Source organism: Ranitomeya variabilis, chromosome 5, assembly GCF_051348905.1.
Source record: "Ranitomeya variabilis isolate aRanVar5 chromosome 5, aRanVar5.hap1, whole genome shotgun sequence".
In the NCBI taxonomy this organism is placed as follows: Eukaryota; Metazoa; Chordata; class Amphibia; order Anura; family Dendrobatidae; genus Ranitomeya; species Ranitomeya variabilis.
In genome coordinates, this window is record NC_135236.1 from 487,807,587 (window position 1) to 487,833,171 (window position 25,585).

At 47.2% G+C, this 25,585-nt stretch overlaps 1 protein-coding gene across 1 annotated transcript in view; it reads left to right on the plus strand.

The window, feature by feature from the left end:
• The window catches only part of KDM3B (lysine demethylase 3B), a 98,899-nt gene that overhangs the window by 26,156 nt on the left and 47,158 nt on the right, over window positions 1–25,585 (plus strand). Inside the window, exons 5-7 of the mRNA XM_077265560.1 lie at window positions 2,297–2,421; window positions 6,700–6,774; window positions 20,892–21,464. Coding sequence (XP_077121675.1) covers window positions 2,297–2,421; window positions 6,700–6,774; window positions 20,892–21,464 — 773 coding nt within the window. The remainder of the gene's footprint in view (window positions 1–2,296; window positions 2,422–6,699; window positions 6,775–20,891; window positions 21,465–25,585) is intronic.

Genomic DNA, 25,585 nt, shown 5'->3' on the forward strand with positions numbered 1-25,585 from the left:
GTTCAAGTCTAAAAGGACTAAAAAAAATTGAAAACAATATTTCAGAAAAAAATTGCAATCGCCCCTCATTTTATTCACATATTGGGCATCTCCATGACCATAAAAAGCCGTTCTATCAGTATTATAAAATTTAACCAAATCAGTGAAAAAGGTGTAGCAAGAAAGAAAATTGAAACTCCACAATTGTTTATTTTGGTCATCACAACAGCACAAAAATGAAATTAAAAGCCATCAAAATGTCATATCTTCCCCAAAATGAAAAGGGTTACATTTTTTTAACTTACCATATATACTCGAGTATAAGCTGAGATTTTCAGCCAATTTTTATGGGCTGAAAGTGCCCCTCTCGGCTTATACTCGAGTCATGGTCGGCGGGTGAGGGGGAGCGACGACTGTCACATACTCACCTGCTCCTGACGCGGTCCCTGCATGTCCCATGGTCTCTGGCGCCCGCAGCTCTTCCTGTGTTCAGCGGTCACGTGGTACCACTCATTAAAGTAATGAATATGGACTCCACTCCCATAGGGGTGGGGCCGCATATTCATTACTGTATTGAGCGGTACCAGTGACCACTGAACAGAGGAAGAAGCTGCCGGAGACCACCTATCCGGGAGAAGCTGCCAGGGACCGCGACGGGAGCAGGTGAATATTTCATATTCACCTTTCCTCGTTCCACCGCCGCCCCGTCTTCCGCATCCTCTGCATGGACTGTTCAGGTCAGAGGGCGCGATGACGTATTAGTGTGTGCACCGCCCTGAACAGTCACTGTGGAGAGACGGGACGCTGAGGAGCAGCGGGCAGCGACGAGAGGGGAGTATGTAATTTTTTTTTTTTATTGCAGCAGCATTACTTGTGGCACATTTTTATATGTAGCATCTTATGGGGCCATAATAAACTGCATGGATCATTATATGTGGCACATTTTTATATGGAGCATCTTATGGGGCCATAATAAACTGCATTGATCATTATATGTGGCACATTGTTATATGGAGCATCTTATGGGGCCATAATTAACTGTATGTAGCATTACATGTAGCACATTGTTATATGGAGCATCTATGGGGCCATAATGAACTGCATGGAGCATTATATGGGGCACATTGTTATATGGAGCATCTTATGGGACCATAATGAACTGTATGTAGCATTACATGTAGCACATTGTTATATGGAGCATCTTCTGGGGCCATAATAAACTGTATGGAGCATTACATGTGGCACATTGTTATATGGAGCATCTATGGGGCCATAATGAACTGTATGGAGCATTACATGTGGCACATTGTTATATGGAGCATCTATGGGGCCATAATGAACTGCATGGAGCATTATATGTGGCACATTGTTATATGGAGCATATTCTGGGGCCATAATGAACTGTATGGAGCATTACATGTGGCACATTGTTATATGGAGCATCTATGGGGCCATAATGAACTTTGATGCAGCATTACATGGGGCACATTTTTATATGGAGCATCTTACGGGGCCATAATGAACTTGAATGCAGCATTACATGGGCACATTTTTATATGGAGCATCTTATGGGGCCATAATGAACTTTGATGTAGCATTACATGGGGCACATTTTTATATGGAGCATCTTACGGGGCCATAATGAACTTGAATGCAGCATTACATGGGCACATTTTTATATGGAGCATCTTATGGGGCCATAATGAACTTTGATGCAGCATTACATGGGGCACATTTTTATATGGAGCATCTTACGGGGCCATAATGAACTTTGATGCAGCATTACATGTGGCACATTTTTCTATGGAGCATCTTATGGGCCCATAATCAAATCTATGGAGCATTATATGGGCCCATCATTAACTTTATGGAGCATTATATGGGCCCATCATTCAAAAACACTTAAAACACTTAACCTACTGATGTCTTAATCAATTTTACTTTTATTGGTATTTATTTTTATTTTTGAAATTTACCGGTAGCTGCTGCATTTTCCACCCTAGGCTTATACTCGAGTATATACGGTATTTAATACAAACATAAGCCCCACATAAGGTCTTCAAGAGGAGAAGTTACATGTTCACTGGGACGGGAGAAGGAAGAATGTCCTAAACTTCTATATACACAGTGCTTGTTCAGGGAGCAGATGGTAACAAACCATTTCTGAAAGCCGGCTCCTGCATCTGAACGATCTTTCTTTACTTTACAATGACATAAAACGTCATTGCTGAGTCAAATTAAGTTTTGAGTCATTAGGTGACCTGCAAGCAGTTAATTTATTGCCTTATTATAATTTTTGTTCATTTTTTTTTTCTAGGTATTTGCAGTATTCAAGGTCAAGAGGTCAAGGTATTTAGACCAGATGAGAATGAAAAATGGATGTGTGGAATTGTAACTCATCAAGACCCCATTACTCGTATAATAAATGTAACAATAAATGAGGTAGGTATGAGTTGTTTTAATGTACTACTGAATGATGTGAATTTGCTTTTTTCTTTTGTACGTATTGCCTTATTTAGGTATATTACATGTGGAGGAAGGACAGTTTACAGTTAGAGTAGTCAGACTGTGGAATACTCTAACCCAAGAGGTCATAAAGGCAAATACACTGTCAGAACCTAATCTGCAGTTTAATAGCGTTTTAAATCTGTGCGGCCGATGCACTGAAAGCCCAGCTACCAGGAGGAAATGAACTTTATTCTTGTAAGCTTTCAGAAATAGAGGTGTGGCCGTCACAGCTTCAGTCACCCCTGTGTATAGTGATTGGTGGCTGTAACCACACCCCTGCACTGATTGACAGCCAACTAGGCGGTGTTGTGGGTGTGGTTACATCCGCCTCTTGCTTTATACTGAGTAGTGGCTGAAGCGGTGCCAACCGCGCCTCTATGACAGAAAACAGAAGGCTGCCTGGAGAGCCGGGATAAGTCTGTACATTGCGGTCTGACATAGGACCGATTTGCACAGATGTCCGAATGAGCCCCTATACTGGTATGTGTGCAGGATTTTTTTTATTTCACTTGACTATACTATTGCAGTACAGTTGATCGTCTGTGATTTGGTAATAATAATATATTATTATATACCGCATCTATTCCCCCTCCAACCTCCAGCTGGCTGCCATCTACCGCCCCCCAGAACTAGCCATCTCCACCTTTCTCGACCACTTCACCACCTGGCTAATTCATTTCCTCTCTGCTGATATCCCCATTATCATCATGGTTGACTTCAATATACCCATTGACACTGCCACCTCAGCTGCCTCTAAACTTTTATCACTGACTGCCTCCTTTGGCTTCACTCAATGGTCCTCTAAGGCCACTCACAAAGATGGCCACATGCTGGACCTCATCTTCACCCGCCTCTGCTCCCTTACTAATCTCACTAACTCACCCCTCCCCCTGTCTGACCACAACCTACTGACATTCTCTTTCCTCTCTTCTCCTAGTGTGCAACCCCCACTCCACGAACTCACTCACCCTCGCAACAATCTCAAACACCTCAATTTACAATCACTCCGAGTCCCTTCTCCCTCTTACAGACATAGCCTCCCTTCATTATACAGATGCTGCTGCCACTTTTTATAACACCACAATAACCGCTACTCTTGATTTGGCCACCCCACTAATGCATAGCAAAACTCGTACACTCAACAGGCAGCCCTGGCTGACCAGCCTGACCAAAGAACTGAGACGGGCTTCCAGGGTCGCTGAGCAGAGATAGAAGCGATCCCGCTCTGCCGACCACTTCACTGCATACAAGCAGTCCCTCGCCAGCTTCAAGTCAACGCTCACTGCTGCAAAACAAACATCTCATCTCTCATATCCTCCCTGTCTCACAACCCTGAACAGCTTTTCAACACTTTCAATTCTCTACTCCGTCCCCCCCGCACCCCCTCCCTCCCCTCTCATTTCTGCTGAAGACTTTGTCTCTTTCCTTAAACAGAAGATCGATACGATCAGAGAAAGCTTTGGCCCACAGCGCCCATTGTGCTTCTTAGCTGCTCAACCCTGTTCCTCCAAAACCAGCTTCTCCACCATGGCAGAAGATCAGCTCTCCACCCTCCTGTCAAGATCACACCTCACCACTTGCACGCTTGACCTGCTCCCGTCCCACCTCATCCCTAACCTTGCCGCGGTCGTCATCCCAACCCTAACACACCTCTTCAACCTCTCACTCACAACAGTTGTCTTCCCCTCATCCTTCAAACATGCCAAGATCACACCCATCCTCAAAAAGCCCTCCCTTGACCCATCCTCTGTGTCTAGCTGTCGCCCGATATCTCTTCTCCCTTATGCCTCAAAACTACTGGAACAACATGTCCATCTTGAACTGTTCTCCCACCTCTCCTCGTGCTCCCTCTTTGACCTTTTACAATCTGGCTTCCGACCCCATCACTCAGCCGAAACAGCCCTAACTAAAGTCACCAATGACCTACTAACAGCCAAGAGCAAGCAACACTACTCTATCCTCCTTCTCCTGGACCTGTCTTCTGCCTTTGACACTGTGGACCACTCCCTTCTGCTGCAGATCCTCTCATCTCTTGGCATCACAGACTTGGCCTTATCCTGGATATTGTCATATCTGACAGACCGACATTCATTGTCTCCCTCCCCCACACCACCTCCTCACTCCGCCCCTTGTCCGTCTGTATTCCTCAAGGCTCTGTTCTAGGACCCCTACTCTTCTCCATCTACACCTTCGGCCTAGGACAGCTCATAGATCTACATATCCGGACCTGACCTCACCTCCTTACTTACTAAAATCCCACACTGTCTGTCTGCTATCTCGGCCTTCTTTTCTGCTCGCTTTCTAAAACTGAACATGGACAAAAAAGAATTCATCATCTTTCCCCCATCTCACTCTACCCCTCCACCAGACCTATCTATCAATGTCAATGGCTGCTCACTTTCCCCAGTCCAATATGCCCAGTGCCTCGGGGTGATCCTCGACACTGCCCTCTCTTTCAAGCCACATATCCAAGCCCTTGCCTCCTCCTGCCATCTCAAACTCAAAAATATCTCCCGGATCCGCGCATTCCTTGACCGCGACACCACAAAAGCACTAGTGCATGCCCTTATCATCTCCCGCCTTGACTACTGCAACCTCACATCTCCCGCCTTGACTACTGCAACCTCATACTCTCTGGCCTCCCCTCTAGCACTCTGGCACCACTCCAATCCATCCTACACTCTGCTGCCCGACTAATCTACCTGTCTCCCCGCTATTCCCAAGCCTCTCCCCTATGCCAAGCCCTTCACTGGCTTCCTATCACCCAGAGACTCCAGTTCAAACCCTTACAGTGACATACAAAGCCATCCACAACCTATCTCCTCCATACATCTGTGACATGGTCTCCGGTACCTACCTACACGCAACCTCCGATCCTCTCAAGACCTCCTTCTCTACTCCCCTCATCTCTTCTTCCCACAACTGCATCCAAGACTTCTCCCGTGCTTCCCCCATACTCTGGAACTCTCTACCCCTACACATCAGACTCTCGCCTACGATAGAAACCTTCAAAAAGAACCTGAAGACTCACCTCTTCCGACAAGCCTACAGCCTGCAGTGATCCTCAAAATCCTGAACCGCCGCACAACCAGCTCTACCCTCTCCTAGTGTATCCTCACCCATCCCCTGCAGACTGAGCTCTCGCGGGCAGGGTCCTCCCTCCTTATGTACCTGTGTGCCTTGTTTTTTTGCTCATGTTTAGTTATATTTGTCTATATTTGCCCCCTTTTCACATGTAAAGCGCCATGGAATAAATGGCGCTATAAAAATGTACAATAATAATACAGTGAAATTATGCAGATTGTAGTCTAACCTGCATCATGATAGATCATACTACTAGGCTACACTCAATAGTTTTGATAAATAATGATGAGGCACATCTTTTATGCAATCATATCCTCTGTTTTTATTTACATATATGGAAAAACATAGTCTTTAGACGACCTGTTATTTGGTAAAAAAACGGAGTTACAATAAATTGTAAAAATTCCTCTAATTCTGACACATTAATCTGTTTTGTGCTGCATCAGCCCATTCCAGAGATATTCACATTTGTTTTTTTCTGGAGCGCTGTATGTGAAATCTCTGCTTACAGAGTCTTTTCTAAGAGGCATATGCTCTTTCACTCCTCCCTCCCATACGCAGCTGGTCTATTAGTTTCAGACACTGGTGAGCTGCGATTGGCAGCATCTGGGAGGTGACAGCTCACACCCACAGAGAAGACTGAAGAAATGCACAGTTAGACTGCAAAGCCGAGATTTCACATGCTGCACTCCAAAAGAAACAAGTTGGATTATCTTTGCATTGGAGTGATGCAGCGCAAAATGGAAAAGAGCAGTAGAATCAGTGAAGCTCAGGTTAAGTTGAACTAAATATGCTCTAACTTTTCGGTTCCTGTGTCATTGAAGTATTTCTTTTAAAAGGCTTGTTAAATAGTAGACTGTCAAAATGTAATTTTTTTTGACAAAAGACTTTGCTGTACGTTTTGTCCACTTTGCACACAGACAGCAGTCTTGTAGTTTTCAAAGCCACTTGGGTGACAGTAGCTATAAGGCCCTTATACTGTATAAACTGATTCTTTCAATACTCAAGAAGTATGTACTTTACGCTTTTGCTAGAAATGTGTTTTATTTTTTTTTTTGTTTTTAATTTTGATTCACAATTTCCCCAAATTCTTACTGTGACTTTAAACTTTTTTTTCACCGTTTACAGGCAGGTGAAACTGAAACAGTTGATCCCAAATTGGTACACGTGGTGCTAGTCGATAACTCGGTTTTAGAGCCTGAGGTAATATATTTTATTTATCCTAAGTCATATTGCACGACTCGTTAGAGGGTTGATTGTGACTTGTAGGATCGCTACTTCCAACAGGTGGCGCTATAGAGTTAAGTCCTCTTTTTCTCAGAAGAGGCAATTTGTATATTTTATTTGTAATTGAAGGAAAAAAATGTGACAGATTATTGCAGCGTATGGTAGAAACAACATATAGTGAAATGTTATATTGTTCTTCCTACATTACAAAATATTGGTATCCAGTCTGAAAATGAAAATTGATATGGTGGCGAGGTTGAGCAGGTTTCATCGGCATCCTGTGTCAGCCTCTATTCCTGTGAAGAGATGTCAATAAAGCCTATATGGTAGGGGTTTCCACCACGATCGCATGACACTTTCCTGCTGAAGAAACTGCCTGCGGATACCTGGATAGCATTTTGCATAAGGTTTAGGATTTGTTTACCCATAGAATGTTAGAGTTGGAAGGGACCTCCAGAGTAATTATGTCCTTCCCTCTGCTTAATGCAGGATTCACTAAACCATCTCAGACAGATGTCTGTCCAGCCTCTGTTTGAATACTTCCATTGAAGGAGAACTCGCCACCTCTCATGGCAGCCTGTTCCACTCATTGATCACCCTCACTGTCAAAAAGTTTTTTTAAATATCTAATCTGTATCTTCTCCCTTTTAGTTTCATTCCATTGCTCCTCATGTTTCCATGTACAAATGAGAATAAGGATGATCGCTCCACACTGACATCCCTTCAGATATTTGTAGACAGCTACTAAGTCTCCTCTTAGTCTTTTTTTTTGCAATCTAAACATTCACAGGCCCACATAATGACCAAGCGCCTTAAATTTACTGTTCTACGTTCTGAGCTTTAACCCTGCACCATTGCAAATGTATGGCACGGGGGTTAAAGCTCATACCATCTAGCATAAGTAGATTGGTCCCTGGTTGTTGGACACATCCAGGGACCCTGAAGAGAAAACTGAAGTGGTTTATTGCTGCGTCTGTCTTCTCTTTCACCAGGGACATAGCACTCAATGCTATACAACAAAAAAGAAGCATCATCATCATCGCTGATGCTTCTGGAGGACCTGGCAATCTTATGACTGCATAGCAGAATTACTAGTTCAAGTTCTCTGGAGAAATGTTATTATCTCTTAAAGAGACAAATTACTTGTAAAATATATATAAAACACATGAAAAAACAAAATATCTATATATAAAATTTATTTTTTACATAAAAATTAGTGATGAGGGAGCGTACTCGGGATAAGGTGTTGTACTAATCACTAGTGATGGGCGAGTACTAAAATGCTCGGGTGCTCGTTGCTCGGGTCGAGCAAATTGGAATGCTCGGGTGCTCGACCAGAGCAACAAGCTCAATGTAAGTTAATGGAAACTCGAGCATTTTTCCGGAGGCTTCCCCCCGGCGGTCTGCAGAGGGACTAGAAATTGTGAAAATCAATGGGAACAGTGCTCAAATGACATGGGAACAGCATGGGGAAGACCCCTAGAAGCATTTCTAACTCCCAGGTCACTGCTGTGAACAATGTTGAGAGTCGTACGCCACTTTTACAGACTCGCAATAAAACATACAAAAACGAAACCAAAATGGATTTTCCTGGGAAATATGTTCAGGAACATCCTTTCCAGGGTAATGACTTGTACATAAGGCAAAATAAAGAGCCAAAAACAAAATTGCTCCTCCACACCTTGGGCCATGTTCACACGTAGCGTTTTTGATGCGTTTTTCAACTTTAGCATTGCTTTCAACCAAGACAAATGCATTCACTGGGAAATGTCATTTTAACATTTTACAACCTTATCTGGCCGTGTATGACAAATCATCACACGCATCCTGTTTCATTTATGAAGGAGGGACTCTGAAAGTCACAAAGCCTATTTTTAGAGGGCCAGCAGTTGGCCCTCACTATTCTTATAGAGCCATCAGCCGGCTATGCTTTGTTGTTCGCATTATTAAACGATGGGTCTCCTATACTGTTATTGCGTATGCAGTGAGTGGCAGGGCTGCCCAAAATTTGGACACACCCCAATACCCCTTTGAAGAGACGTACAGGAGGACCTCCTGAAAACAATGTTCTCGTTATGATGAAGTCGGTCTCCCATAGTGTTTTCCTATGCAGTGAATGTAAAGGCCAAAAATTTGGAGGCACTCCAATGCCCCTTGGAAGAGATATGGAGGAGGGCCTCATAAAAAAATGTACCCATTAGAAAGGAGCTGGTCTCCTATACTTGTAATGCCCATGCACGAAGTGTATGGGCTGACAAACATTTACCCCTGGGGGTATACATGAACATACTTTATAACAATTTTTTTTTTTAACGGGCATCATAAACATCCTTAAAAAAAAGTGTGGGTGTTGCATCACAGACCACGGTCACCCTGGTGATATGGTGTATGAGGAGGAGGAGGAGGACAACAGGAAATAGCCAAAATCAGGAAGCATATACCCATGTGTGGGTGTGAAGAGGTGCATGGGAATAGACCTCCCACAAAAAAATACACTGGATTGGAGTTTATGGCCCAATCCAGCCCTTGTTCATTTTTATAAGAGTCAGCCTGTCAGCATTTTCACAGGAGTTCACAGGAGGATGCGCTTATCAGTTATAGTTCCACCAGCGACACGAAAAGCCCTCTCTGACAAAACACTAGCGGCAGGGCAGGCCGGGACCTCAAAGGCGTAGAGAGCCGATTCATGCCACATGTCCAGCTTGGATACCCAATAATTATAAGGCACAGAGGAATCACAGAGGGCATTGGTATGGTCAGCAAGGTACTCCCTCAGCATCTTCCCATCCTTTGCACTCCTTGTCAGAGTAGCCCGCGCCTCAGGGCCTGTGCCATGGGAGGGTCAGAGAAAACTCTCCCAGAACTTTCACATTGTATCCTGCCTCTGCTGGATTGGAATTGTCTCTCTCGCCTGTATTCCTTGGTTGTCCAATGAACTGTGACCTCTGCCGCCAGTGTTTTCAGATGGGAATTTTTTTAATAATTCCGCAACAAGGGCCTTTTGGTACTGCCCCATTTTAGTAGACCTGTCCTCTTCGGGAATAAGAGATAGAAAGTTCTCCTTGTAGCGTGCGTCTAGAAGTGTCACCAACCAGTAATGACTGTCACCCAAAATTTTGAGAACGCGAGGGTCACGGGAAAGGCAGCGTAGCATAAACTCAGCCATGCTTGCCAGACTGTTAACAGGCAAGACTCTTCACCAAGAGGACAACGGACCATGCTCTCCTCCTCCCTGTCCTCAGGCCATCCAGGCTGAATAGACGGTATGACAGTTGTGCAGGTAGTAACGTCTATAGCGCAAGAAACTGGCTCCTGTTCTTCCTCCTCCTCTTCCTCATTGTCACCCCATCCACATTGGGATGAGATGAGGCTGGCCTGTGTGTAATCACCCTGTATGGTTACTTGCTCCATCTCATCGTACTCCGCCTGCAATGCCTTCTCTTTGATTGTGAGCAGAGAGCGTTTCAGAACACAGAGAAGCGGGATGGTGATGCTAATTATGGCGTGATCACCGCTCGCCATCTTGGTGGAGTCCTCAAAGTTTTGGAGGATGGTGCATATGTCTGACATCCATGTCCACTCCTGAGGTCTTATGTGTGGAGTGTGAGCTGAATACTGACAGCCTTGTTGATGCTGGTAGTCAACGACTGCCCTCTTCTGCTCTTAAATCCTTCCCAACATCTGCAGTGTAGAGTTCCAAAGCGTGGGGACAACACACACCAGTCGGTGAGCCGGAAGCTGCAAACGCTGCTGAAGCAGTTCTTTGCTGCCATGTGCCTGATCATGCTGTTGGTGGTCAGGCTGGTAGTTTTGCTACCCCTGCTGATGCTGGCCTGGCAGGTGGTGCAAATTACCTTTTTGGGGTTATCTGCAGAGTCTTTAAAAAACAACCAGGCTCTGGAAGACCTAACAGTTGTACTGGCAACTTCCGTTGTGTTGGGGTTATGGGGAACGGTTGCGCGCCTCCTGTCTGCTGCCACCACATTGCTTCTTCCTGCCTGTTGGGGTGCTGCACCACCCTCCCCCTGTCTGCTGCTGTCCTCGCTCTGCATATCCTCCTGCCAGGTTGAGTCCGTTACTCTATCATCCACCACCTCCTCTTCCACTTCCGCACCCTGGTCCTCCTCCTGACTTTCTGGCAATTGCCTCATCATCGTCAACCTCTTGTGACACTTTCCCACCATCGCCTTCGTGTGACTGTGGCTGCTCAAATATTTGGGCATCGCTACATGTGATCTCCTCTTGCCCCGCTTCAAGTGGTCCGGGCGAGAGGCCCGAATCTATAAATGGAAAAGTGAGCAGCTCTTCGGAGTGTCCAAGTGTGGGATCAGTTGTCTCCGAGCATTCGGCATGGTGGGAGGAAGGAGGATCAGGGTGAGGAATATGCGGTCCAGACTCAAGGCTACTGAGACTTGACCGTGTGGAAGACTGTCGTGGTGGTGGTGGCAAAGTGACTGGAAGCATTATCCGCTATCCAACCAACAACCTTTTGACACTGCTCCGCGTTCAATAGTGGTGTGCTGCGGTCTTCTAGTAATTGGGACAGGAAGGTCGGGAGATAAGATGTGGGTGTTTGTTGTGGCACAATTTCAGCTTGCCCATGGCCTCTGCATGCACCACCACTTCCAGTTCCCCATCCCTTGCCACGCTCCTTGCCCATTTTAAATGGAGGACAATATTTTCCACTAGATGGTGGCCCGATTCTAACGTATCGGGTATTCTAGCATATGTAGGTAGTATATAGCACAGGCTACGTACTATATTGCACAGTGACGTAATATATAACACAACCGACGTAGTATATAACATAGCTACGTAGTATATAACAGAGCTACGTAGTATGTAACACAGCGTACGTAGTATATAACATAGCCACGTAGTGTATTGCACAGGTATGTAGTATATTGGTCAGCCACGTAGTATATAGCAGAGCCACGTAGTATATAACATAGCCACGTAGTATATTGTAGAGCCACGTAGTATATTGTAGAGCCACGTAGTATATTGCACAGGCACGTAGTATATTGCACAGTCACGTAGTGTATTGCACAGCTACGTAGTGTATTGCACAGCTATGTAGTATATTGTTCAGCGACGTAGTATACACCGTGTTCCAAATTATTATGCAAATTGGATTTAAGTGTCATAAAGATTTAATTGTTTTGTTTTTCAAATAAACTCATGGATGGTATTGTGTCTCAGGGCTCAATGGATCACTGAAATCAATATAAAAAACACGTGATAATTAGTTTTCCGGGTGATTCTAATTAAAGGAAAACTACTTAAAAATGATGTTCCACATTATTAAGCAGGACACAGTTTTCAAGTAACATGGGAAGGAAAAGGATCTCTCTGCTGCCGAAAAGCAGCAAATAGTGTAATGCCTTGGTCAAGGGATGAAAACATTAGATATTTCCCGAAAACTTAAGCGTGATCTTCGTACTGTTAAGAGATTTGTGGCGGAATCTGAGCACAGACGTGTTCATGCTGATAAAGGCATAAGGAGTAAGGTTTCTGCCAGGCAAGTTCATCGGATTAAGAGAGCAGCTGCTAAAAAGCCATTACAAACCAGCAAACAGATATTTGAAGCTGCTGGTGCTTCTGGAGTCCCTCGAATCTCAAGGTGTAGGATCCTTCAAAGGCTTGCTTTGGCTCATAAATCTACTAGTCGGCCACCCCTAAACAGTGTTCACAAGCAGAAACGGTTGCAGTGGGCCCAGACATACATGAAGACTAATTTTCAAACAGTCTTGTTTACTGATGAGTGTCGAGCAACCCTGGATGGTCCAGATGGATGGAGTAGTGGATGGTTGGTGGTTGGCCACCATGTCCCAACAAGGCTGCGACGTCAGCGAGGAGGTGGAGGAGTCATGTTTTGGGCTGGAATCATGGGGAAACAGCTGGTAGGGCCCTTTAAGGTTCCTGAAGGTGTGAAAATGACCTCTGCAAATTATATAGAGTTTCTGACTGACAACTTTCTTCCATGGTATTAAAAGCAGAAACATGCCTTCAGGAGCAAAATCATCTTCATGCATGACAATGCACCATCTCATGCTGCAAAGAATACCTCTGAGTCATTGGCTGCTATGGGCATAAAAGGAGATAAACTCATGGTGTGGCCACCATCTTCCCCTGACCTCAACCCTATAGAGAACCTTTGGAGTATGAAGCAAAAGATCTATGAGGGTGGGAGGCAGTTCACATCAAAACAGCAGCTCTGGGAGGCTATTCTGACTTCATGCTAAGAAATACATGCTGAAACTCTCCAAAAACTCATAAGTTCAGTGGATGCAAGAATTGTGAAGGTGATATCAAAGAAGGGGTCCTATGTTAACATGTAACTTGGCCTGTTAGGATGTTTTGAAGTTAAATAGCTTTTTTGTTCAGTGAATGTGACCTCCTAATGCTGCAAATTCAACAAATGAGCATTTCTCCTTCGCCACATTGGGGGACACAGGACCATGGGTGTTATGCTGCTATCACTAGGAGGTTGACACTAAGTTGAGACAAAAAAGGTTAGCTCCTCCCCTGCAGTATACACCCTCATGCTGGCTTCCAGAGACCCAGCTCAAGCTTAGTGTCCGTAGGAGGCACACTGGATTTAAACCTTTTTATCTCTGGACGAAGGGGCGACGGATTCTTTCATGTTCCGATCTCCCCGAACCAACAACAGGCGAGCATGGGAGTTTTACCTCTCCTCTCCTGCGACGTGGGAAGCCACTGCCTGAGCTGACCTTTTTGGGCGACGGGCCCCTTCAAGGGCACCGATCTCCCCCCTACTTACAGACGAGCACTGGTGTGTTACCTCCAGTATCCTCTTCTGCAGCCAGGCCTTATTGCCGGACATCTGCCCTGCCCACCAGGTTTCACCCTCGGCTGTTCAGAGGCACTCTTCCACTGTGGCGTCCGTGCAGCCCCCACTGTATCACCACTGAAAAAGCGGATGATGGAAGGAGGCGGACAGTTCCTCTCCACCCCACTTTCATGGGGATGGTGGATGGAGGCTCCCCCAACTCTGCACCGTCCTATTTACCCCGAGCACCTTCTTTTGGGGTAAGTGCACTAGGGGTCGGTTTTTCCTGGCGGTCACACGTTTTTTTGGGGGGCTCCATAGTGGCAGGGTTACCACCTTAGCACCGCGATTCTTTTCCCTGCGGTCTGTGGATGCGCGCCGGCCAAGGCCAGAAATTTAGTCCCCGGCTTCGGCCCTGTCTAGGCCGCACTCCGGTAGGCTCCGCCCACTTCATATATCATCCCTGCGGCCCCGCCCACGCTTCTGGCGCTTCTCACTCCCTGCGAGACTACACATCAGACTCTCGGCAGCCATCTTCCTTCGGCAGCACACAGCACCGGCCGGCTTTTCTCTTTTCCACGGAGGATCCTTTCTTCTCCCACTCAGCTATTGCGGGGCACAGGACTGGGTAAGGAGACAACACTATCTGCTTCCCTGCAGTGTTACCCCTCAGCTTCCTCATAGCAGCTTTCTCATTACATTGGGGTGCAACATGTCCCAGTCAAGGGGTAAAAATTACTAAGGTACATACAACCTTTTTCTCTTCGTGTACCACCTGCCAGGCTCCTCTTCCCAGGCCTCAAAGCTCCCCGCTCTGCCCAGCCTGTGATGTCCAATCTGCCCAGGAGCCCTCCGCCGCTACCGACCCCAGTGTTCCTAGCCCCCCTGAGTGGGCCACTTCACTGTCTCAATCCGTGGCTTCACTAGCTAAGGCGATTGAATCCCTTCATGACCCCTCTGGGGAGCGGGGCGTTCGTTTCCCTGGGTTAAGAGACCCCTCTACAACAGGGGAATCATCGGCCAGCAGGGGCTGCTCTCACCCGAAGGAGGTTCGGACATCCACAAAACAGATCCGCACTACCTCTCCTGAGCATTCACCACGCCATTCAGTCTCCAGTAGCTCCACTTCTCGCTCACCCTCCCCAGGGGCTCGAAGCGATCATGACTCTGAGTATGAGTCTGAGGCGTCCATGGGCCCGGATTCTCCGGAGTTCCGATCAACTGTTGACTCCCTCATTGAGGCTGTCAATCATGCGCTAAAGATTAATGATGACCCTAATTCAGCTCCGGATCAATAATGATAATGATGACCCTAATTCAGTCTCTTTCACGAGAAACAAGCGATCCCATAAGGTGTTCGCCTACCATCCGGATTTCCTAGAGATAGTTCGGAGGCACAGGGAGCGACCGGATAAACGTTTTACGGGTAAAAAGGTCCTGGAATCAAAATATCCCTTTTCCACAGATCTGGTTAAGGATTGGACGGAACCACCGCTGGTAGATCCTCCGGTATCGCGTTTGGCTACCAAAACGCTGTTATCAGTATCTGACGGGGCATCAATCAAAAATCCCACAGAACGCCAGTTAGATTCTCTGGCGCACTCAGTGTATGAAGCCTCAGGTTCCTCCCTATCTCCTTCCTTCGCTGCGACATGGGTCGCCAAAGCAATGGTTTTCTGGGCTGATGCTCTTGCACAATCCATTCAGGACCAGGCTCTTCCATCTGAGGTGGCGGACCTCGCCAAACAAATTGCTATGGCGGCAGATTATGTGATGTACGCATCTTTAGACGCAGCAGACTGTGCGGCAACCGCGGCTTCAAACGCTGTTACCATCAGGAGAGCTATCTGGCTTAGAGAGTGGCGTGCGGATTCCTCCTCAAAAAAAGTCTCTGATTTCTCTCCCCTCTCAGGGCGGACGCCTGTTTGGAGAAAGATTGGACCAACTTATTTCCGATGCTACAGGGGGAAAAAGCAAGTTTCTCCCTCAACACAGGCCAAAAGCTGCTTTTCAGCGCCAGCAGCCATTTCGTTTTCACCCCTTTCGCGGTGGCCTTTTCTGGTCCAACTCCACTGCATTTTCCAGATTAGAACGATCTACACTCACAGACAGAGACTCTCGGCCTTCTTACAGACCGAACCAGTCCTTGCGGGGAAAACCTAGACAACCCAGAACCAGAGGTTCTAGACCTTCCAGATTTCCTTCACAATGACTTGGGGAGAACTCCAGTCGACACCACCGAGGTAGGCGGATGCCTGCTTCTTTTTCGACTCGTCTGGCTTTCCGTCATCCACGACGAATGGGTCAGAGACCTGGTGTCTTCTGGTTACAAAATAGAATTCTCCGCCTCCCCTCCAGCTCGGTTTTTTCCCTCTCGTCTCCCAAGTTCGGGAGCTCAGTCTCACGCTCTTCACTGCGCCATCGAATCCCTCCGCCAAAACGGGGTCATCATTCCGGTTCCGGAACACGAGAGATTCAGAGGTTTTTACTCAAACCTCTTCGTCGTGCCAAAGAAGGACGGGACAGTGCACCGCATCTTGGACTTGAGCTCCTAAACAAGCACGTAAAGGTACGGCACTTCCGGATGGAATCCCTCCGGTCGGTCATCTCTTCATTGGAGAGAGGCGAGTTCCTAGCATCAATAGACATCAAAGATGGTTACCTTCACATCCCAATCTTCCCGCCACATCAAAAGTTCCTCCATTTCGCCATCCAAGAGGACCATTTTCAATTCACGGCCTTACCCTTCGGTCTTGCCACAGCACCCAGGGTATTCACGAAGGTCATGGCGGCTGTCATGGCCATTCTACACTCCCGGGGAGTGGTCGTGTTGCCTTACTTAGATGACCTTCTGGTCAAAGGTCCATCTTTTCTTGCCTGCGAGGCAAGTGTCTGCATTACGTTGGATTCCCTTTCGCGCCTGGGCTGGTTAATCAACTTGGACAAGTCCTCTCCTGTTCCAGCTCGAAGGATCTCTTTCCTAGGCATGACCCTGGACACGTCCAAGGGGCTGGTCTTTCTTCCTCGGTCCAAGGCCCAAGCGCTTCAGCAGGGAGCCCGGACGCTTTCTCGCCCTTGCCGGCAGTCCATTCGGTTTGCCATGAAGATCCTGGGGAAGATGGTAGCCTCAATGGAAGCGATTCCCTTCGCCCAACTGCATCTCTGTCCCTTACAACAAGCTCTACTGGTCAATTGGGACAGGAGTCCCTTTACCCTCGACCGGCCATGTCCTCTGTCCCCGCGGACCAGGCAAGCGCTCATGTGGTGGACTTTGGAATCATCTCTCAACCAGGGGAGGTCTTTTCTCTCGATCCATTGGCTGGTGGTGACCACCGACGCCAGTCTCCTCGGTTGGGGAGCGGTGTTTCTCCACCACACTACCCAGGGGCGTTGGTCGATTCGGGAGTCGAAACTTCCCATAAACATTCTGGAGATCCGTGCTATCACGGATAGCACATTCCGGGTGTCGAGAACTGGGCGGCGGACTTTCTCAGCCGTCAGGGTCTCGCCTCGGGAAAGTGGGAACTCCATCCAGAGGTTTTTTATCAAATCTGCCTTCGCTGGGGAACTCCGGACGTGGATCTGATGGCGTCCAGGCTGAACGCCAAAGTCCCCAACTTCATAGCGCGTTCTCGTGATCCCCGGGCCGTCGGGGTGGATGCACTGATATTCCCATGGCACCGGTTCCGATTCCCGTACGTGTTCCCTCCACTTCCTCTGTTGCCGAAGGTGATCCGAAAAATCAAGATGGAGGGGGTTCCGGTGATCCTCATCTCCCCGGATTGGCCACGTCGCGCATGGTATGCGGAACTCGTTCATCTCGTATCCGACGTTCCCTGGCGGTTACCAGACCACCCAGATCTGCTGCGCCAAGGACCGATCTACCATCAGAGCTCAGGGGCCCTACATTTAACAGCTTGGCTGTTGAAACCTGGATCCTAACTCAAGCAGGTTTCTCCCAGCAGGTCATTTCCACCATGATCAGAGCTCGCAAGACATCTTCCGCTCGCATCTACCACCGCACCTGGAAAGCCTTCTTCTCATGGTGCAGGCTCCGCGGTCGTCCCCCTCTCGTTTTCTCCATTCCCTCCATTCTGGAATTTCTCCAGTCCGGCTTGGATTCCGGCCTAGCGCTCAGTTCCCTCAAGGGTCAGATTTCAGCGTTATCGGTGTTGTTCCAGCGTAAGATTGCTACTAACTCGCAAGTCAGGACCTTTATTCAAGGGGTCTCCCACGTGGTACCCCCCTACAGAATGCCATTAGAGACCTGGGATCTCAATTTGGTCCTGAGCGTCCTTCAGGAATCTCCTTTTGAACCTCTGCAGGACGTCCCACTGTCCATTCTCTCATGGAAGGTGGCCTTCCTTGTGGCAGTAACATCTATCAGGCGCGTTTCGGAGTTGGCCGCACTATCCTGCCGGGCGCCTTTCCTTCCACCAGGACAAAGTAGTCTTACGCCCATCTCCGGCTTTTCTCCCTAAGGTGGTGTCATCCTTTCACCTTAATGAAGATATCATTCTTCCCTCCTTTTGCCCACAGCCAAAACATAGGGTCGAAAAGGCCCTTCACACCTCGGACGTGGTACGGGCCCTCAGGAGGTACGTTTCTAGGACTGCCCCTTTCCGCAAATCGGATTCCCTGTTTATCCTCCCGGAGGGTCACAGGAAGGGTTCAGCCGCGTCTAAGGCCACGATAGCCAGATGGATCCGATTGGCTATCCAAGAAGCTTATCGGGTCAGAGGCAGGCCTATCCCGGCGGGGGTTTAGAGCTCACTCTACTCGGTCAGTTGGTGCTTCCTGGGCCATTCGGCACCAGGCGTCGGCGGAGCAGGTTTGCAGGGCCGCAACATGGTCTAGCCTGCATACTTTCACAAAGCACTACAACATCCACACTCATTCTTCTGCAGATGCGGCCCTTGGCAGATGTATTCTGCAGGCGGCCGTTGTGCATTTATGAGTCAGATGGTACACAGAGTTACGTGGTTGTATTGTTCCCACCCAGGGACTGCTTTGGGGCGTCCCATGGTCCTGTGTCCCCCAATGTGGCGAAGGAGAAATAGGGATTTTTGTGTACTCACCGTAAAATCCTTTTCTCCGAGCCACTCATTGGGGGACACAGCACCCGCCCTGTTAGCCTTTGGCTTGTTACCTTTCTTGGTTATTGACTGTCTCTCACATGTTATACTCTAATGTTATGTTATATACTGTTATTAATCTACTGCTTTTGCACTGAACTGGGTCTCTGGAAGCCAGCATGAGGCTGTATACTGCAGGGGAGGAGCTAACCTTTTTTGTCTCAACTTAGTGTCAGCCTCCTAGTGACAGCAGCATAACACCCATGTGTTATGATCCTGATGGCAAGGATCACTAAAACTGACCTGCTAAGTAAAAGGACAAGCTCTGGGGATGTGGGAGCTGTACTGACCGCAACCCTGATCCTATCAACACACACTATAGGCAGCCGTGGAGCGTTTCCTAAAATCCTAGACGCCTCTTCACAGCCTGAGAAACTAGCTACCCCTAGAGAGAAAACAAAGCCTCACTTGCCTCAGAGAAAATACCCCAAAGTTTAGACAGCCCCCCACAAATAATAACGGTGAGTTAAGGGGAAACCACAAACGTAGAAATTAAAACAGATTTAGCAAATGAGGCCTGCTAACTCTAAATAGTCAGAAGATAGCAAGGAATCTGTGCGGTCAGTATTAAAATGCTATAAAAAATAATCCACGCAGAGATTACAAGAACCCCCACACCGACTCACGATGTGAGGGGCGCAACTCTGCACCCCAGAACTTCCAGCAAGCAAGAAAATCACATATAAGCAAGCTGGACTAAACTCATCATATACTGAGAAACATTTTCAAGGAAATAATGAGCAAACATGAACTAGCAAGACTTAGCTTCTCCAGGAGGAGACAGGTCACAAGCGAAGTCCAGAGAGATCAGAACCAGTACTGGATACAACGACAGCAGGCAACCAGTAAAGGTCCAGGTGAATTAAATAGGAACCAGAATAGCAGGAAACGAGACAGCTGAGCCACCTACAAACCAGCCGTATCGCTAAAGGCCACAAGAGGGAGCCCAAGAACAGAACTCACACAGTACCACTCATGACCACAGGAGGGAGCCTGAGAACGGAATTCACAACACCCATGGTCCTGTGTCCCCCAATGAGTGGCTCGGAGAAAAGGATTTTACGGTGAGTACACAAAAATCCCTATTTTCAGTTCTTTAAAACATATCAAATGTTTAGAAATTCTACTGTGCCTAATAATTTGGAACAGTGCATTTTGAGTTTTTATTCATTTTGGAGATTATACTGTTATCATTGGTAGGTTTCGATGTATACTCTAACAGGTGATGACTTTTATTCATTTGCACCGACCATTTAGGAAAATCCGAGAAAAATATAATTTGCATAATAATTTGGAACATTGTGTATAGCAGAGCCACATAGTATATAACATAGCCACGTAGTATATTGTAGAGGCACGTAGTATATTGCATAGCTACGTAGTATATTGCACAGCCACGTAGTATATAACAGAGCCACGTAGTATATTGCACGGTCGACGTAGTATATAACAGAACCGACACAGCCACATAGTATATTGCACAGCTACGTAGTATATTGGACAGTCAAGTTGTATATTGCACAGTCACGTTGTATATTGCCCAGCTACATAGTATATAGCACAGAGATGTAGTATGTAACACAGCCCACGTAGTATATAGCAATGTGGGCACTATATGCGTGGTTAAAAAAAACTTAAAATAAACATATACTCACCTTCCGAAGGCCCCTTGAAGTCCTGGCGCCTGTGTGCGGTGCACGCGGCAGCTTCCGGTCCCAGGGTTGATATGAGTGCAGGACCTGTGATGACGTCGCGGTCACATGACCGTGACGTCATGGCAGTTCCCTCTCGCATAGTATCCTTGGCACCGGAACCTGCCGCTTGCACTGCCAAGGACAGCGCGTGACGTCGGAAGGTGAGAATAACCTTTTTTATTATTATTATTATTATTATTATTATTTGTAACATTATGTAACATAATGCCATAACAAAAAAAATGTTTCCAAAATTGTGCTGATGTAAAGATGACAAACTGTGCTCCTTTTCAGCAAGGTAGTACACCCCTTGTCAGGCAGAAAGTGTCTAAAAAAAACAACAACAATAAGACAATGTGTTTTGTGTGCAAATACTGTTGGAATTTTGTCTGCTGGGCCTGCACAGAGCTGATCTGTGGGGTTGCCACCATTGTCCTTATCCTTAAAAATGTTTGATTAATTATGTTTCAGGACTCATTATTAAAACTACCAAAAACAACAAAATCCAAGAAGAAAAAGGAAAATGCAGATGGAAGAGATGGCCGTAGAAGAAAGATTCCTTTAGATGCAGATGGTGATTCTTCAGGCAAAAAACAGAAAGTAGAAAAGAAAGAGTTGGATAGCAATGGAGGTGATCCAAGTGAACTTACCAGGAGTTCCTGTACTAGTGGTAGTACTGCTGACCCTGCAGTGGATTCTAGATCCAAACACATGCTACATTTTGTTCCTCAGATTAATCGTAATATTCGCTTTGCAACTTACACCAAAGAAAACGGCCGTACATTAGTAGTCCAAGACCAGCCTGTTAGCGATGGAACACCTCTAGCCTTCCCAACATTTTCAGCAATGGCCAGTCAGGGTACACTGATGCCAGAAACATTACGATCAGCGAATACAAGTGCATTGCCGCCTGAGAATCCTGTAAGCACAGCTGAAAGTTTAACATCTAGTGGAGTGACGGCGACTACAGTGAGAATATCTGACACTGCTCTTTCCAGTGCAGCCTCAGAAGAAAGCAAGAAACCTAGCTGGGCTGCAGGAGAGGTAATTATTTTATACTTGCTCCTTAATTTTCTAACCATTCTGATGTAAAAACTATTTTGACAATTTTTTTTTCTTACATGATTGCATGCATCTGGGGCTAATAATCATGTTTGCATTTGGGTTTCATTAAAATGTTTGCACTGTTTAGCTATTACAGGCTGTATGTTTTCCTGCGCATTCAGCTTTGGTGTGGTTTGTGGTCATAAATCTGCTGAGAGGATCTCAGAAAAAGGGCAGATAAGCGGTGTGCATCAGAGACCTGGATTCCAGACATAGATGCAGGTCGCGTTAAACAGGGCTGTGGAGTCGGTAAGCCAAACCTCCGACTCCTCATTTTCCATGACACTGACTCCGAATCTGACTCCCTCATACATGGCTCATGTTTAAGTGATAAATTTACTGTAGTGAAATGGTAACATCAGGCTTTTAATCATTATTATGATACAATAAACCATTTAGATAGAAATAATATAAAAATATATTTATTGGAATACAACTTTAGAAGAAAAAACTTTTGCATAGTTACAATTTATTATACATTACGCAGTAAGTGGAGAAAAAACGTTTTCAACAAAAGCATACTGAATAACATTTGTGCAGTCTATGAATTTGTTCTGAGAAATAGGGAGAGTGACATACCAGCTGGCTTGTCAAGGTAAGGAGGCTTATTCGCCGTGCAATGCTCCTCTGGGAAATTAAATATGCAAATTGCCTCTTCTGAGAAAAAGAGGACTTAACTCTATAGCGCCACCTGTTGGAAGTAGCGATCCTACAAGTCACAATCAACCCTTTAACGAGTCGTGCAATATGACTTAGTGTACCGTTACACTAAACGATTTACCAACGATCACGACCAGCGATACGACCTGGCCGTGATCGTTGGTAAGTCGTTGTGTGATCACTGGAGAGCTGTCACACAGACAGCTTTCCAGCGACCAACGATGCCGAAGTCCCCGGGTAACCAGGGTAAACATCGGATTACTAAGTGCAGGGCCGCGCTTAGTAACCCGATGTTTACCCTGGTTACCATTGTAAATGTAAAAAAAAAAAACACTACATACTTACATTCTGATGTCTGTCACGTTCCCCGGCGTCTGCTTCCCGCACTGACTGTGAGCGCTGGCCGTAAAGTAAAAGCAGAGCACAGCGGTGACGTCACCGCTGTGCTGTGCTTTACGGCCGGCACTGACACAGTCAGTGCGGGAAGCCGCCGGCGGGGGACGTGACAGACATCAGAATGTAAGTATGTAGTGTTTTTTTTTTTTACATTTACAATGGTAACCAGGGCAAACATCGGGTTACTAAGCGCGGCCCTGCGCTTAGTAATCCGATGTTTACCCTGGTTACCCGGGGACTTCGGCATCGTTGGTCGCTGGAGAGCTGTCTGTGTGACAGCTCTCCAGTGACCACACAACGACTTGCCAACGATCACGGCCAGGTCGTATCGCTGGTCGTGATCGTTGGTAAATCGTTTAGTGTAACGGTACCCTAAGTCATATTGCACGACTCGTTAAAGGGTTGATTGTGACTTGTAGGATCGCTACTTCCAACAGGTGGCGCTATAGAGTTAAGTCCTCTTTTTCTCAGAAGAGGCAATTTGCATATTTAATTTCCCAGAGGAGCATTGCACGGCGAATAAGCCTCCTTACCTTGACAAGCCAGCTGGTATGTCACTCTCCATAAGGAGAAATGTTACCCCTTAGACCCCAGTCCAGAGCCTCTCACCTAGCCAGATCAGTTCTCATGCTTCGCACTGACGAGGGCCAACAGCCCGAAACACCGTGTCTGCGAATTGAGATACTGATTTGGCTTTTATCCTAAGTCATATTGCACGACTCGTTAAAGGGTTGATTGTGACTTGTAGGATCGCTACTTCCAACAGGTGGCGCTATAGAGTTAAGTCCTCTTTTTCTCAGAAGAGGCAATTTGCATATTCTGAGAAATAGTATCGCCTCCATCAGATCCTCCTTCTGAGATTACCTCAAATCCGACCTAATTATTTTAAGGCTAGAGAAAAACCTCTCTACACTAACTTGCGTTGGTGGCAAAGCAGTAACCACATGGGCGACATCTCTAACAATTTCAGGGTATAAAGGAATTGCCTCGTGCACAGTCAGTTTTGATGAGTGATTGAACTCTTCTACTTTGAGAGCAAGTGAAAAATTTTGCTGAAATATGGCCAATCTGTTTTCTATGGAAGTGGAATCTTTTCCCCTGAAGCAACACTTTACCTGCTCCATGTCATCCAAATACTTTTCAAAATCAAACTCCTCATCTGATGAGGATGAAGGAACGGCAGCAGCAGCACTGGCAGGACCCGAGTCCTCTTGCTCTTGGCCGTCCTGTAGCTCATCCTATCTACTACCTCAATCAGGGCTTCTTTTCCTTTAGTAAGCTGTGGTCATCCAGCAATATACGATGACTCGGGTCCACATAAACAGCTGCCAGAAGAATTTTATTTTCTAATAGCAGTGTGTCTCTCTCTGTTTCATTGAAACAGCAATGCCATCTGCGATTAAGCATCCTCTTTGGGACAGGCAAAACAACAAGTTCTTCCACTCCTTTATAAAAATGCCAGGCGTTAAATCCTCACTGTAAATGGGTGATGAAGCAATTCCTTCAATTCAGCCACCTGTGTCCATTGACCTTCTTGTAGTGTTACCTGAGTGTGGCCTTGGCTACGATCGCCCTGGTGACCACTTTGTCACCACCCCCCAGATCTGATTGGAGCTAACGTGCATGTGACGCTATCTCTCCATTCAGATGTGGAGGGGCGGAGAAAACCATGGCTGCCTCGCTGTCCAGCTTCATGCCGTCCATGGAAGTTGAACAGCGAGGTGTCTGCTTGCTGCCCTGCCACATACCGCGATCGCCGCTGCTGCCATCACCGCCTTCAGGTACTCCTGTACTGCTACCCTCCTCTCCCCCCGCCGTCCGACCTCCGCTCCCTCCCCCCTGCCCCAGTGATCACCACCTAATCACCGCCCCTGCTGCTGCCGGCTCCATCTGCTTCTGCATCTCAGCTCCCCTGCGCCTGACAGCCCCCTCCTGCCCCCGGTGATCACTCCGCTGCCCCAGTGATTACCCCCTGATCGCCCCCTGATTTCTCCCCTGCTCCGCTGATTTCTCCCCTGCTCCGCTGATTTCTCCCCTGCCCCGCTGATCTCTCCCCTGCCCCGCTAATCTCTTCCCTCTCCCGCTGCTCTCTCCCCTGCCCCGCTGCTCTCTCCCCTGCCCCGCTGCTCTCTCCCCTGCCCCGCTGCTCTCTCCTCTGCCCCGCTGATCTCTCCCCTGCCCCGCTGATCTCTCCCCTGCCCCGCTGATCTCTCCCCTGTCCCGCTGATCTCTCCCCTGCCCCGCTGATCTCTCTCCCCTGCCCCGCAGATCTCTCTCCCCTGCCCCGCTGCTCTCTCTCCCCTGCCCCGCTGCTCTCTCTCCCCTGCCCCGCTGCTCTGTCCCCTGCCCCGCTGCTCTCTCTCCCCTGCCCCGCTGTTCTCTCTCCCCTGCCCCGCTGTTCTCTCCCCCCTGCCCCGCTAATCTCCCCCCTGCCCCGCTGATCTCGCCCCTGCCCCGCTGATCTCGCCCCTTCCCCGCTGATCTCCCCCTGCCCCGCGGATCTCCCTCCGCCATCAAAGTCTGCATTCTAAAACGTCACTACTTCCCTACCGAGCCCCAATGTGTGCCCAAACAGTGGTTTACCCCCACATATGGGGTATCAGTGTACTCAGGACAAACTGGACAACAACTTTCTCCTGTTACCCTTGTGAAAATGAAAAATTTCGGGCTAAAAAATCATTTTTGAGGAAAAAAAAAATATTTTTTATTTTCACGGCTCTTATTATAAACTTCTGTGAAGCACTTTGGGGGTTCAAAGTGCTCACTATGCATCTAGATAAGTTCCTTGGGGGGGTCTAGTTTCCAAAATGGGGTCAGTGAGCTCCAATGTTTAGGCACACAGGGACTCTCCAAACGCGACATGGTGTCCGCTAACGATTGGAGCTAATTTTCCAGTCAAAAAATCAAATGGCGCTCCTTCCCTTCCGAGCCTTGCTGTGCGCCCAAACAGTGGTTTACCCCCTAGATATGAGGTATCGGTGTACTCAGGAGAAATTGGCCAACAA